The 14,061-nt window shown below is 45.8% G+C and overlaps 1 protein-coding gene across 1 annotated transcript; it reads right to left on the bottom strand.

Moving 5' to 3' along the window:
* Positions 1-375: 375 nt before the first annotated feature.
* IPO9 (importin 9) lies at positions 376-13,962 on the bottom strand. Its single transcript, XM_010724066.2, has 17 exons — positions 13,769-13,962; positions 12,868-12,926; positions 12,210-12,361; positions 11,450-11,548; positions 11,212-11,318; positions 10,365-10,504; positions 9,812-9,971; positions 9,075-9,301; positions 8,706-8,854; positions 7,672-7,800; positions 6,791-7,066; positions 5,017-5,183; positions 3,735-3,868; positions 3,300-3,419; positions 2,682-2,783; positions 1,867-1,943; positions 376-1,474 (listed from the first exon to the last, which is right to left on the bottom strand). The coding sequence occupies exons 1-17, from the start codon at positions 13,945-13,947 to the stop codon at positions 1,364-1,366; spliced, it is 2,388 nt and encodes a 795-aa protein (XP_010722368.1). The 5' UTR covers positions 13,948-13,962; the 3' UTR covers positions 376-1,363.
* Positions 13,963-14,061: the final 99 nt, after the last annotated feature.

Below are 14,061 nucleotides of genomic sequence, written 5' to 3'. Positions count from 1 at the left end.
TGCCATCTTTGTCTGCTGAGGAGTTCATTTGTCACCCCCTCCTGGTAAAACCTGGAAGGCTGCGCTCTAAATCAGACCAGAACGATACACGATTGCTCCTTGGAGGTTTTTAGATACAACTCAAAGCTATCATTCCACGGAGGAACAGCAATACCTTTCTTAAGAAAGGAACCTCTATAATGGGTCAGCCTTTTCCTTTAAGCAGATGCACCCATTACAGGATTCCCTTTCTGTTCAGATGACTCCTGTGTAACACCCTAGCATCCTCAGGCAGCACACGTGGGAGGTTTCCTAGGGAGAAATACACCTGAAAAAGTGACTTTGGAAACGAGTGCCATTTCCTTTTATGTCTGTTTTACAAGAAGGATACTGATGTACATTTCAATAGTTTTATTTTCATCTTCCCCAAGGGGGAACCAAAGGCAGAGAGGTGTTGTGAGATACATCACGCCGTTCTTACGGGTAAATCAGTTTGCAAACGTTATTTTACCACCCTATAAAAATACACACAGGAGTGTGAAGGAAGCAAAGTAGTTCAGAGTGGCTGTCATGGAGCACAGCTGTTAAACACAATTGGTTTTCTTCCCCCGAAATGGTGGCTCTTTGTGCTCCATAAATCCGACGCCTTCAGCAGCCACGTGGCACAGGAACAGAACAGTGGTAGCTCCCCTCAGCACGTGCACACCAAAGCATTGCTACAGAACTGCTCCCGTGGGACCAGGAGTAAATGTGAGCAACAAAGCCCCGTCCACAACAGGAAAGAAGATATGCTCTGGTTTATTGTCTCAGCTTCCCATCCAGACTCCTGCAAACAGGTTCTATGCCGTTCAGGCATCTCTGATAAGAGTCCACGGTTCTATAAAAAGAAGTCACACTGTGAGATGGAGATATTTACCCTGTGTGTGTAACGAAGAGGAACAACCTTCCAAATTTCTTGAGATACGTCCAAGCAATCTGTGAGTGACCCAATTCTTTCTCAGTCCGGCTGTGCTGTGTGGAGCTCAGTTAAGTGCCTCTTCACAGGCAGAGACAGTTTGCTTTTAAAAACATTAAGGACTACATTTTTCTTTTTTTTTCTTTTCTTTTTTTTTTAAGAACTTCCTGGAAAGTTACTGTGGAAAATGAAAGTGCTCCCATGGTGAGACCAATGTGCAAAGCTCAACAGACTTCTGTCTTTGCTGCTTTCTGAGTATTCCTTCCCTTAGCAGATTTGTTAAGATGAGGCTCAATACGTCGCCACGAGGCCATCATCCACCTCTAACAAGCAGGTGGGCACCAGAGAATGTTTTATGTTTAATCATAAAACATGGAATAAGCCAAGAAACATGGTTCAGATATGATCAGTGTGCTCTCTTGGGTGGGTTTATATGCCAATGGCCTGCAGCACTCGCTTTTCATTCTCATTGAGATGGTCTGAAAACATGGCATAGCAGGGCTGCTGTGCAAACTGACACAGGAATTCAGTGAGATACGCCTGCAAGGGAGACAGAGAGCAGAAGTCAGCATCACCTCCTGGGAAATCCTGCTTCTATCCTGCAGCAAGACATAAAGGTGAGCACACCCCAAGTAACACACAGGGACTGCGGGGAGGAGCGACGCAGCAGGAGGGGGCACAGAGGGGAAAGGCTCAGGGGGAGCTCACAAGGAGGAACAAAGTATGGCACAGGGCAGTGACAGGGAATTGCGTGAGCTCCAATCTCCACCCTGCTTCTGATTTCAGCAAAAAGCTGCGAAGCTCATGGATAGAAGTCTCACCTCCCTCTGTCTGAGAAAGTTCTGCTCATTCACAAGTTATAGATACAGTAAGGAAAACCAGCTCCAGGCATTATTTGATTAAAATGAAAAAACCTCATTCCAGAGCATCACCTGGAGATCTATTTGGTAAAGAGGGTCCTTTAATGCATCCGGGTCATCCTCTTCATCATCTTCATAGTAATCCTCATCTGTCAGAGGCAAGGCAGCACGTTTTAACAACAAACAGAGCAAAACATCTCAGGGAGTGTTGTTCTATTGGACTCTTGTTGAAACACAACAACCCACAGGTAGCTTCAGTGCTGCTGTGCAAGCAGTTCTGTATCCAGCATGTCTGCTCCTGAACTTCCGTGGTTAGAAACAAAACTGCACTCTGGTACATGAAGGGTCAAAGCAGGAGTCCCAGGGAACACAGGGCTGAGATGAGCATACATGGGATGCCGGGTGAGCAAGTCTGCAATGTGCACCATTATCTCAGCCCTGATCTTATGTCAGGGTGTCACACTTCCAGTTCTGTGCTAAGTAAGCCGTCTCCCTTACCGTGTCAGCCTGTAAGGTTCTCTTTCCTAAGACTGTATGCAAACTGGAGAGGAAAGGAAGAACATTATACGTGCTCCATTTTCTTTATGCAGCACTTCTTTTTCAAGACCGCTCCACAAGCAAGTTCACCCACTGCTATGACACTGCCATTCCCAGGTCACACCTACACCTCTGACACCAACTTTAGGAGGAACACCTCCCTGTACCTCACAGCAGCACGAAGCCTGCAGAGCATTCAAACTCTCCTGTTTGAAACAAAACCCCACTGTGACACTTCCTTCCCTTTGCCTCTCATCTTTGTTGCACTGCTGTCAAGGAAAGAAAACTCAGACTAGAATGTCATCCACTCTGTTTTATCTCCATGTAAGCACTAAAAAGCTGTGACTTACCATACTTGTTTGTGGAAAGAATATCTGATAAGAACTGTCCTGCTAAGCCTTCATCTTCATCCTCATCCTCTTCCTGGTCCTCCCACATATCGTTCGAATCATCTGTTCAGAAAACAAACATTTCTAGACATAAACAGCACCCAGGATGTCCAGCCTGCCAGTGGTATGCAGAGGCTGAACAGTTGTTGTGCAGAAAGCCTTGCTCTGCAGGGGCAAAGGGAGACACCTGCAGCCACCACTGTCCCTCAGGAGGAAGAAACCAGACACACCAAAGCAAGGGTAATTCTCTGGTGTACAGTCAGATCCTGACTTCCAGATCCAAGGCCACGTGTAAGATCATCATTTCCGATAATTTCCAGGTATAAGAAGACACCATAGTGACTCACCCTCTGAATTACTATTTAAACCTTTGTTTAACTACATGCACCACCTCACTGCAGGGGAGTCTAGACTCGACTACGTGCCATTTAAGTATCCCTTCCAACTCCAAAGATTCCATGGTTCTAATTACAGGTGTAATAGTTATTACTGCCAGTTTCTTATTACTATAAATGCTTCTGAGGAGATTACAGAGTAGATTTGAGCCATTCAAGAGGAAAATCGATCCCAGTGTTTCACCTTGACTCCAATCTGCAGTGGTCTGTCGAGATGCGTTCGCTTCCATTGCATTCGAGAGTTCGTTTATTATTAATTTTAAGATTTTTACTAACAAAGGAATGTTTGTCCAGCGTTCAGGATCTGTAAGAGAAGAAAAAGATACATTCATACTGCTCTTCATGAAAAGCTGTTTGTCCCTAATTACAGACAGAAAGATCCTATCAAGTTAATTTAGGTGCTTAAAAGTTAGCAATTACCGTTGGACCAGGCAATATCTGAGCTGTTCGTGTGCACCAACACGTATCACATACATGATGCACAGATTTGTTTTAACAAACCAACCTGCACCTTTTCTGGGGAATACCTCCCACAGCTTTGCATGATCTGGTACGTGAGACCTTTCATAGCATCCACTAACAGAAAAAAAAAAGCTAAAGCAGCAAAATCATGACTTACTTTTGGCCGATTTTGATCGTGTCCGTATTCCCTCATCCATATTAAATATTTCTTCTCCCTTTACCCTGATGTCCTGAAGCCGTTTGTCATCCGTGTTGATGCCGTACTGCAGCAGTTTGCACAGAGCTACTGAGCTGGGGAGCAGAGATTGGGACAATTAGGGATGGGATTCCCCTGCACCGCCCGGCTCACCCAGCAGGATGGACGTGGGGAACGTCCCCAGGCAGCCACCAGGTGCCCCTTCTGATCCACTGCCACCAAGAACAAGCAGTGCAGCGCTCTCCAGTTTCTCCTGTTTTACACTGAGATGTGAAACAGCCGCTTCTTCAACCCACCATCCTCGGGGACGGGGACTGAGGAACACAGCAGGGTTATCTGGTGTAGGTTACTCAGTTTACTCAGTGGGAGCTCTTTGTTTTCCTTCTACTAACTTCCATTTCCCCAGGTCTGAACAGCAGGCTCTTCTGCAAAGGCATTCCTTCTCTTCATTACTCAGAAAACATCCAGCAATTCCTAATGCACCGCGAGCTCCTTTGCTGTAAATAACCCCAAATGGGGGCCTAAAACAGAGCACAGCGCTGCCAAATCACCTGCACACAAACCACTGTAATGCTGGATGATACAGAAACAGAGCTGGGCAAAGACTTCACAATTCCCCCTCTGTCATCTGCAGTGCTGGCTGCCCCCACGGCCTCAGAGCACCCTGCAGAGCTCTCAGCTCACCCAAAATGGGAGGAATCACTGCTGAGCAACACAACAGAGCAAGACGACTGCCAACAGTGCTGAGTATCCATCCGACCGCCTCCACCGTTCTGACATTTCTCTCTTAAACATGCTGCTTCTCATTTACTTCTCGGACTCGTTAAATCAATGAGAAATCATCAAATTCTCTTAGGAAACCCTCTACAGTGCCCCAACCTTCTACTGCAGCTTTTAATGAGAATTTCACGTCCAGAAACAATTCTCATCCTGCTCACAAGGCTGCAATGTCACAACCAGTCCCCTGCTCACTTGAGCCACCCCTTCCCACCTGGGTGCCCCAGTTCCAGCACAGAACACCGGGCAGCAATAGCAGCACTCAGAGGAACATCAGGGATTGCTCCAATTGCCACAGCTCTCCTGAGCTGAACTGACAGCACAGGAAAATAATTCATTTTGCCCAATGTGGGTGCAGCACTACAAGTGTGAACCAGCTCCCCCTTCCCTCACACACAGCATGTTTAATTGCAAGAGGACGATCAGCCAGCTGCCATTAAGGCACGGGTGCAGCAGAGCATCCTACCTGACTTTGCCTTCATACTGCCCATAGAACAGGTGCTGCCTGCTCATCCATTCAGCCATCACAAACTCCAGGGCAGGCTTGCCTGTTGGTCCAGGGAGACTGCACAGGAACTCAAGGAGTGGTTCCAGTTGTGAGTGAACCAAATGAGCAAACACCATGATCAAGGACTGCCAGGGAAGAAAAGGAAACATGAACTGTACATTATTTAGTAGCTGAAAATGTTTTATCAAATATTCAAGAAATGGAGTGCCCTGTAGGAATGGAGATGGTGCTTACCGACCCCAAGAGGAAAAGAAAATAAAACCATCTGCAAGATACAGTGTGCTACAAAAGCAGGAAAGGATACTGCTACCATCAGAAGCAATATTTAACCCACAAAAAAAAGTCAGGAATCCATCTGCTCACACCCATGCCTCAAATCAGCAAATCTTCCTAATGCAGAGATTAAAAAACTATTGAAAAAAAAATAAAAATGAGAGGCTGCAGTGGCTTCTGACCACCAGAAACATCACATGGCAAAGGCAGGTAGTGCAGGTACCCACGTCTGCTCACTGGTCCAATGCTGAACACACAGCCCTGTGCACAAAGAGCTCGGAATGCTCACCATGCTAAGGCACAGAAGTTGCTTGTCCACAGCCATATTCTCCACCCCAGGGGATTCCATCACCAGCATGTCTCCCAGCCATCACACCATAATGCAGCAGCACTCCTCCTGCTCTGAATTTTAAACTGCAAACTTTAGGAAGGTATTTACAAGACAGAGATTTACAGTCCTGCCCCTGCAGACCAGGACCAAACGTCAGCCCCTGAGCTGAGGGCATCTCCAGGGGCTTCTCCAGGGGCAAGCTGACCCACTGCAGGGACTCATCTCAGGCTAAGACAGAGAAGAAATTCAACATCACTGGGCGCTTGTTCTCTTCCACAGCTGCAGGGGCTTCATGTGACTAGTTCAGATTTAAGCCTCTGCATCTTTTAAATCCCAAAATAGCCAAAGCAAGAGCCATTTTGCATAGCTGTGAATGAACAGTGTTTCCAAGGGGGAAAAACTAAAAAAAAAATCAAGGCCTGGAGATGAACTCTGTGCTGATATTTGAGCGGCCCTCATGACTCACTGTGTACTGGTTTGGAAAAACGCACCATTACAAATCAGAGATACCCGAGATAAAAGGGTCAGAACAGAGGAGTCTCAGCCAAGTTCCTCACCGAGGGCAGAGGCGGGTCCTGGCAGCACAGTGCCTTCCCACAGCTGCTGCTCAGGAAGCAGGGCAGGCAGCAGCAGATGCTGAACTTTAAGGGCACATACAAGAAAGAGAATTAACACTACCGGGATAAAATTATTCTACAAACCAGGCCACTAAAAGGAGACCAGGGCCAGAGCAGACTGTGATACTCTCATCTGACCTCTGTCCTGATGCAGGCCAACTGCACGCCCCATCTCCTAAAGCTCACCTGGTCTCAGCTCCAAGCTATTCACACACACTCAAAGCACGCCCTTGCCACAACACCCCTAACAAAGGTGCTCTCTGAAGGTTCAGTCCTTGCAAGCAAAAGGTCATGAGACTATTTAAGGTGCATTAAAGCTTACCCAACAAGAGCCTGGCTTACCTGGTAATCCAGACAACGCTGGATGAACAGAGCAGGCCATTTCCTGACTACTTCACAGGGTCTGCAGAACCTCCAAGTGCATAACCCATAAACAATCAGGCACACACTTTATTTTTAATCTGACAGTGTCTTTTCCCAACACTTCTTCTCACCCTCCTGGGCTGCTCACCTGCATTACACTGAGCGTCTCTGCTTGTTGCATTTTACTCAGGATGGCTCTGAGAATCTGGTCCAAGTTCTCTCCCAGCTCACTCCCTGCTTTGGAAATTAAAGTGGAGACCAGCCTGCCCACAAAGGCAGCGGTGAACTCTGAGGTCCTCGGATCCAGAAGCTGGCTCACCACCTGCATCACGTACCACAACCCATTGTGGCCTTGCTCATCATGCCACTGTGCAATCTGCTCCAAAGCCACTGAGACGTACGCACGCAGACACTCACCACCATTCTGTAAGAGAAAGATAATCTTTAGAATTTCCCTTTCCAAAGCCATCAGCAGGTAGCAGCAAAACTGCTAACAGGCACAGCTCAGATCAGCACTACCCCTGTGAGCTGAATCCTTGCTCTCCCTCCACTCAGTATGTGAACCAAGCAAAAAAAGTTTATCTTCCCTTTCCCACTTAAATGTGCACACGAGAAAATGGCAAGAAGCAAGATGCAGGAGGCTCTGCTTCCTCATGCCTGAGAGCATTCCTTGCAGACAGCCTCTGTCATTCCTAGATGTCATGAGTATTATTAAAGGGGAAGAAAAGCAGTGAGGTTTTACGTGCTCCAGAGCACTAACAGAAAAAAAACAAACAAACAGGTCAAGGCTGCCACTCTATTCACCCTGATCCTCCAAATTACAGAATGATCTCAGCAGAAATCATTGCAGGTCCCTGAACAGCAATGCTTTAATGACAGAGTGGAGGCAGTGGAGCTCCCGAGGATCTATGATATAGCTACTGGCAAGAAAAGCCTGAGCTCCTTCGAAGGCTTTGCCAACTGTCTCATTTGGTCACTTCTCTCAAACTCTCCTGGCCCTGCAGCTCTTACCACTCCCTCCAGTGTTACCTGCATGGTAGCATTGTCATCTGTGTTCAGGCTGCACTGAGCCACTGCAGGGAATGCTTGGCAGATCAGGAGCTGAGACAGAGGAGGTTTGGTGTTCCTCACAACTGTGGTTAATATATCAATAGAAGTCTGAAAGGAAACCACAAACAAAAGCACTGTTACAACAGCAGCCACAGTACACAAGTCAGCATTGCAAGGACTACAGTCATGAGCAGGAGAGATGTGGCCCAGTACCACCATCACACCTTGATGTTATGCACAGCAATATTTCATTTATTTTAAAAGTCACGCATCCAGAGCCACTGAAATTGCCATGGACACACGGTGCTGTGCACGGCGAAGTTCCCAAGGCAGTTCAAACATTAGGAGCGGTGTAAGACCCCTCAATGTGGCAAACAGCTCCACAGGGATGTACATTATCCTGCCAGTGATCAGTGCAACCAGAGAACTGTTCTGGCTGACTTGTCCAGCTTATCTTGATCTGTATTTATTTTAATCACCTACTAGTGATTGTTACAGCAATACTGATCAATATGCAGATTATAAACATTTTTATTAAGATATTTATGGGCTTAATTTCATACAATCATTCTGTGGAGTCAATGCCCGATCTTTTCTAAGCGGACTTTTTAGAGAAACAACAAATGTTACAGTTTATCTCCAGCAATTTATACGTGTGACATATAAATCAGGAAAAAAACTCAAAAAACCACAAGGAATAGTTATGTATTCTGCTGGAGAACACAACACCACATAGCAGTGACTGTCACTGGTGAAACTTGATTATGCCACAGCAGAACAGCTGGGGATATCCTGCAGGGAGTGAGGAAGTCCACAGAGCACATTACTTTTGGAAACATCTCTCTCCACCTGCATTTTGTCTTCTCTCCATACAGACAAATCTACCAAACACTGAAGTCATTGTTCAAAAGCATTTTAAAGCAATTTTCCTACTCATTGCAGAGCAGCCATCTGTTATGTTAAAGAACAGGGAATCAGCCCCAGCTCAGACCAGGTACCACTACAGCACTTACTGCACAAAGCCCTGCTGGGATCTTGTCAGCAGGGGCCTGCATGATGCTGACGAGAGTTGGTATTAGCCTCATCTGCATTGGACCCTGGCAGGCTTCTATCTGAGCTAGCTCCTTAAAAATATCTTGGGCAAGAGAAGCAACAACTGGATCTGGAGAGAGAAAGCACCATTTACTAAAACACACTAACAAACATCTCAATTTTTGTTAGCACTACTTCAAACTGTCGAAGCAGTACTTTCCCTTCTAGTTTTACAGTATGAATCAACGTTCATTCAATTCTGATTTATTACAGGTTCAGCACAGTCATAATCCTGATCAGGATCCATTAGCAAAACCAACCGTGCTCGACAGCGTGACCTGGACACACACCATTGCTGTACTTCAGAAAGATGGCGATGGTGAAGGGGCAGATCTTGTTCTCCACACTTGCTGTAAAAGCTGGGTCCACTGTGCAGACAATGCACAATGTTTCCATCACCAGGTTGAGCACCTCTGAGCTGAACTGCGTTGCCAAATGGATCAGACCATCAAGGATGCTGGGAAGGAAAGGCTGCAACACATGGGTGCTCTCAGAGATCTTCAGCTGGTCACAGTAGCTAGACATGATACAAAATGCACACAGAAGGTACTGAAGTGTTTTATATACGTATCACTGGATTATACAGAAATGGATATTTCATCCCCCCTTCTTCTGTTAATTGACTCCTCTAGCACTTCTCCCCATCATTACACTTCTTCCTTGATCTCTCAACTTTATTATTGCCCTGATCTGTCCCACAAGGGCACATTCTGTGAGAGTCATACTTGTGTCTGCACAGCACTAACCATGGTTTCATTTCCATGCTTGTCACCACCATCTATTTCTGCTTCTATTTGGGACTCTATCTATTATAACATTGTGCTGTACATAACCTTGAACCTCAATTTCTTATTCCTCATCAGTTACTCTGCTTCGAACCTGCTCACTTAAACTTCTTACACTGATACTTAATTCATTCCATGCCATTACTTCCACAGTCTGTACAGAAATATTACATTTTGATGTACAAGCTTTAAAAATGCAATTTCTAACACAGATCCCTGAGGTTTGGAGTATCTTTGCTTACCCCCAGATAGCTCTGACTGCAGAGATTCGGACAGAAGGCGGCTGGGTTTCATGCAGACCACTGACTGTGGCTTGCAGGAACTGCTGGATGAGCTCTGGGGACATGGCCACTGTGAAACGGCTGGCGGCCCAGAGGGCCCGGCCCAGGAGAAAAGGGGACACTAAAACAAAGCAGGACAAACAGAGTGAGTTTCATGAATTTCAAGTCAGAGCTGCTTCCGTCCGTCACTCAGAGTTTTGCCATCCCAGCAGGAAAGTCGTTAAATGATAAATAATTTCTCAAAGTTTCATTATTTGCAAGGACTTTTAAGTCAACTTCTCTGACCTCCCCGCATGCTGATGTACCACAAAAGCACACAGAGCTCCCAGTAACAGGATCTTCCTCACCATCAGTACTATTTGGGTTCTGCTGCGACCAGCATCAGCCTCACCTTAAAGAAAACGGGATGCTGGCACTGCATGGCAGCAGGTGCACACCAGACACTTGCACTTGTAAGAAGTTTCCAAGCTCTGGCACTCAGCAGCATCTCGACCAACAGCCAGGGCTGGCATACCTGAAAGGTTGAGGTCTGCAAGAACAACGTTGGTCAGGAAGCCGTGCATATCAAAATGTATTCGGCCGTTCTTCACACTGTCTGTAATAATGGACTTCACAGAGCCCAGGGCCAGCATACAAGCTTCGTGTATTTTCCACCTGTAGAAGAATCCAGATGCTTTTAGGCTTTTCTGCCCACCATCACCCCGATAAATAAACCAAGAATTTGAAGGAAAACCATTCCGATCTTTTTCTCTAAGCTGACACAATTACCTACTTGATCCCAAAGCAGAAACAAATGAACATTCACAGAACTCTGCAATGTGGGGACTCGGAATCTCAGCCAGGACAGGCAGAATTCTCAATCCCTTTTCACACTTTGGGTTAAAAAAAAAAAAAATGCTGCTGCTTGTACCACTTTTCCCCCTCCGGAATAAATAAATAAATAAAGACTTTGTTCTGAAGGATTAAAGGACTTGTTCTGCAGTCTCCAACTGTCTCAGTTGATTATTCTATGTGTAGAATAGACATATGATGAGATGCCTGAAATTCTGAGCCCACTTAACTGAGCACAAAGAGAAGGTTCTGCCAGTGTCTCTTTGGATACAACAAACAACACAACGACATGCTTTAACTGTCAGTCAGGGCAGAGAAGGAAGGAGCCTGGGACAGACACCTGGTGAAGGGTTTCCACAGGAAGGTTTCTGCATCTTGAGAAATACCCTTCTCTCTTTTCCTTCTCCTGATCAGTTCTCAGATTTCATCCTTGCCCATCAGCAGCAGTGCCACAAAAACTTGATTGACTTGTGTTGCCCTCAGTGCTACAGAACCCATTGCTGCAGCTCCTGGCTGTCCCATCTCCTCACCAGTGCTCAGCACCACTGTTCTTGGCCTGCTCAGCTTCCTGTAGGTGCCTCGTAGCTGCTGCAGCCAAAGCACTTGCACTCTCATTCTGGAAATCGGCAGCCACAGCCTGTGCAGAAGGAAATAATCATGTTTAGTTGTAGACTTTTAAAGGTGGGCCTTTCTTCAAACGCTCAAAATGAAGCTCAATGTATCGTTCTCATTCTTTGGTTGCTTCTAAACATGGAATATTTTTCATACCAGCAACAGATCTTGAGCAGCAATCCTCACTGTGTAGGAAAAAGTATCATCATCTTCATCCTCCACAAACTGCTGGGGATTTGCAGTCCAAACCTTTATCTGAAACAGAAAGACAAGAAGGACAGGGAGGATAACAATGATGATTCTTCCATGCTGTCGCAATAATCTTTGAAAAGAAGAGGCCCTCTCTGTTCTGAGCCCATCTTGCTCCTCTGCCCCTCATTTGAAATCAGTTTCACAAACTCATGACTGAGCTGAAATCAATGCTACACAACTTTATTTATAGATGAGAAATGGGAGAAGCAGATGAAGCTTTAACAGCACGTCTGTTTTTATGCATGCCTACCTAAACAAGACAAACAGAAGATGGCTTTCAGGCTTGGGAGACCTGGAAGCACAAAGAATAACCATAAAAACTATGTTACACCACTTGCACAATCCTTTCCCTATCACTGTGGTGTGGCTATCCATTTCAGTTTGGTAACCTCCATTTTCACAACACATTCCTTCACTGTTGCACACATGGTACTACTGATAGGAGCACTTGGATGCCACAATAAATTGGTGGAACAGCACAGAACCATGAAGGTTGGAAATGACCTCTAAGGTCATCCAGCCCAACAAAACTGTCCACTAAACCACATCCCTAAGTAACCATGTTAGCTTACAGCAGCTCCCATGCACTGAAATACTTCCTAGGACGTTAATTCGTTTAAATCTCTTATCTCATTTGCTTCCTACACAAGACAAACTTGCTCACCTGCTCCTCTGTGATCTGCATGTAAAGAAGGATGTAGTAGATCAGCTCTGGCAAAGCCTTCTTCACTGTGCTCTTAAATTTGTTGTTTTCCAACAAGGCATGAACGAACTCAAATATGCTGAACACCAGATTTTCAAATCCCAACACTTCACCTTAAAGAAAGCAAAAAAAGGACCATGACTCCAGATGCTAACATACACAGAAGCATAAATGGGTGTCAGATATAATTACAGACTTCTAGGCTGTCTGATGGGGTAATGGTTGTTCTTGCTCCTGGACCAGCAAGGGCAGCAGCAGCCCTGGGAGGACTCTGACTTGATCACCTTCTGCTCTCTTCCCACATCACTGCACACCCCTCACTAAAATTTATCAAGCCCAAAATAAAATCTGTTTGGCTTTCTTTTGTCCCATCAGTTTTACCTCAAAATTGCTGCAAAACTCACTCCTTGAGTCGTTAGAAACCTTAAGTTATGCAGCTTCACTGATCACAGCCACATGAAACTTAGAACAGCATCCACCACTTCTTTCCAACACTGTAAATGTACATTAAGCATGAACTCCCAAGGTGTTTCTGCAACTGCTCTGACAACAGCAATATTTAGGTAAGTCCATTCCTCTTCAAAAGAGGACTCAGAAGTGCAGTTCAACAAGTTCTTACCATCGGAATCCACAGGATCCTCCACCTCTTCTGTATAATTTACTTCTGTTCTCACATAAGTAGAAGAAGTTAAGTAAACATGTATGTTTCTAAGATGCATCTAACAGGAATTAAAAATCCTTTCTTTCTTAGGAACATGGGTTACACACAGTGCTGTGTTTCAAACAGAAGATGAGCCCTGGGAACTCCTGCCCAGCTGCACAAACCACTTCTCCATCACCCGACAGCAACCCTGGACAACTCCATTCGCACACACCAAATCCTCCATGGAAACCCAAAGGTTCAGCCACACTACAGCTCTGCCGCAGTGAAACCACTCAGACTCAGCCTACCCAGGGCACAAGGAGCTCATTCTGCACCTCAGTGCTCCCAATGGTGAGGAGCCACAGCAGCACAAACCTGGAGCAGATGTGGAAGATCTGCCTTGTCAGCTTGCACGTACCATGGAAACTACCAGCAGAACATCTCTTTAACATTGCAGGTTGCCCAGCAAAGTAACGACTAACTGCTAACATTTAAAAGGCAAATTCAGCTTCAGCAGCAAACGTAACCAGTCATTATTGCTGCAGCAAGGGAAAAAGTAGGTTTTTCTCTGAAGTCTTTACATCACTATGAGGCATTGTTTGAAGAAAGCAGTTTTCACTGAAGAGCACCAGAGAGAACGCAGAGGTTGGCCACAGTTCTGCAGCCAGCACAGTGTGGGTGCTCCCATGGCTTATTGTAACTGACTCAGCCAAAGGAACTTCATGGAGCCCAACTGAAATACCCACAGAATCTCTACAGCAGATTCCTGCATTGCTGGTCATGGTCTCACACTCTTCAGCCACGTTCAAGTCCTTAGTGGGCACAAGATAGTTTGCCTTGTTCTACTCCAGTTAAAAGCATTCACTGCAAAGGATATAAGGCAGCACTTTCTGTAAGGGTGTTCCACACGATGGGCAGGATCTGCTGCATTGAGGACACCATGTGCTTCGGGTAGTTCTTCACCAGTGCTGTCACAGCCTGCAGGGACAAAGAGCAGCGATCAGAAGGGAAAGCAGGGAACACCACCAAAACCCAGCTCTTGGGCTGCACTTCCATTACCAATGGAAATAATCCCAAGTCCTACTGGGACCGCTCTCAAGAGATAGGGAAGAAAAAAGGCATCTTTCTCTTGTTTACTTCTCAGTACTTCGCTGAGAGGGGGAAAAAAAA

This window comes from Meleagris gallopavo, chromosome 28 (assembly GCF_000146605.3).
Source record: "Meleagris gallopavo isolate NT-WF06-2002-E0010 breed Aviagen turkey brand Nicholas breeding stock chromosome 28, Turkey_5.1, whole genome shotgun sequence".
Lineage (NCBI taxonomy): Eukaryota > Metazoa > Chordata > Aves > Galliformes > Phasianidae > Meleagris > Meleagris gallopavo.
The sequence above is the reverse complement of the archived record's forward strand: the minus strand, read 5'-3'. Positions and strand labels throughout refer to the sequence as shown.

Bases quoted from the DNA above. Each gene is read 5' to 3' on its own strand.
- IPO9 (XM_010724066.2), bottom strand. From the start codon at position 13,947: ATGGAAGTGCAGCCCAAGAGCTGGGTTTTGGTGGTGTTCCCTGCTTTC. The intron at 12,362-12,867 runs GTAAGAACTTGT...GCTTTCTTTAAG, and splicing joins GGATCCTGTGGATTCCGATG to GTGAAGTGTTGGGATTTGAA. The intron at 5,184-6,790 runs GTGAGCAGCCCA...CTTCCCTGGCAG, and splicing joins AGACGCTCAGTGTAATGCAG to TCCTTGATCATGGTGTTTGC.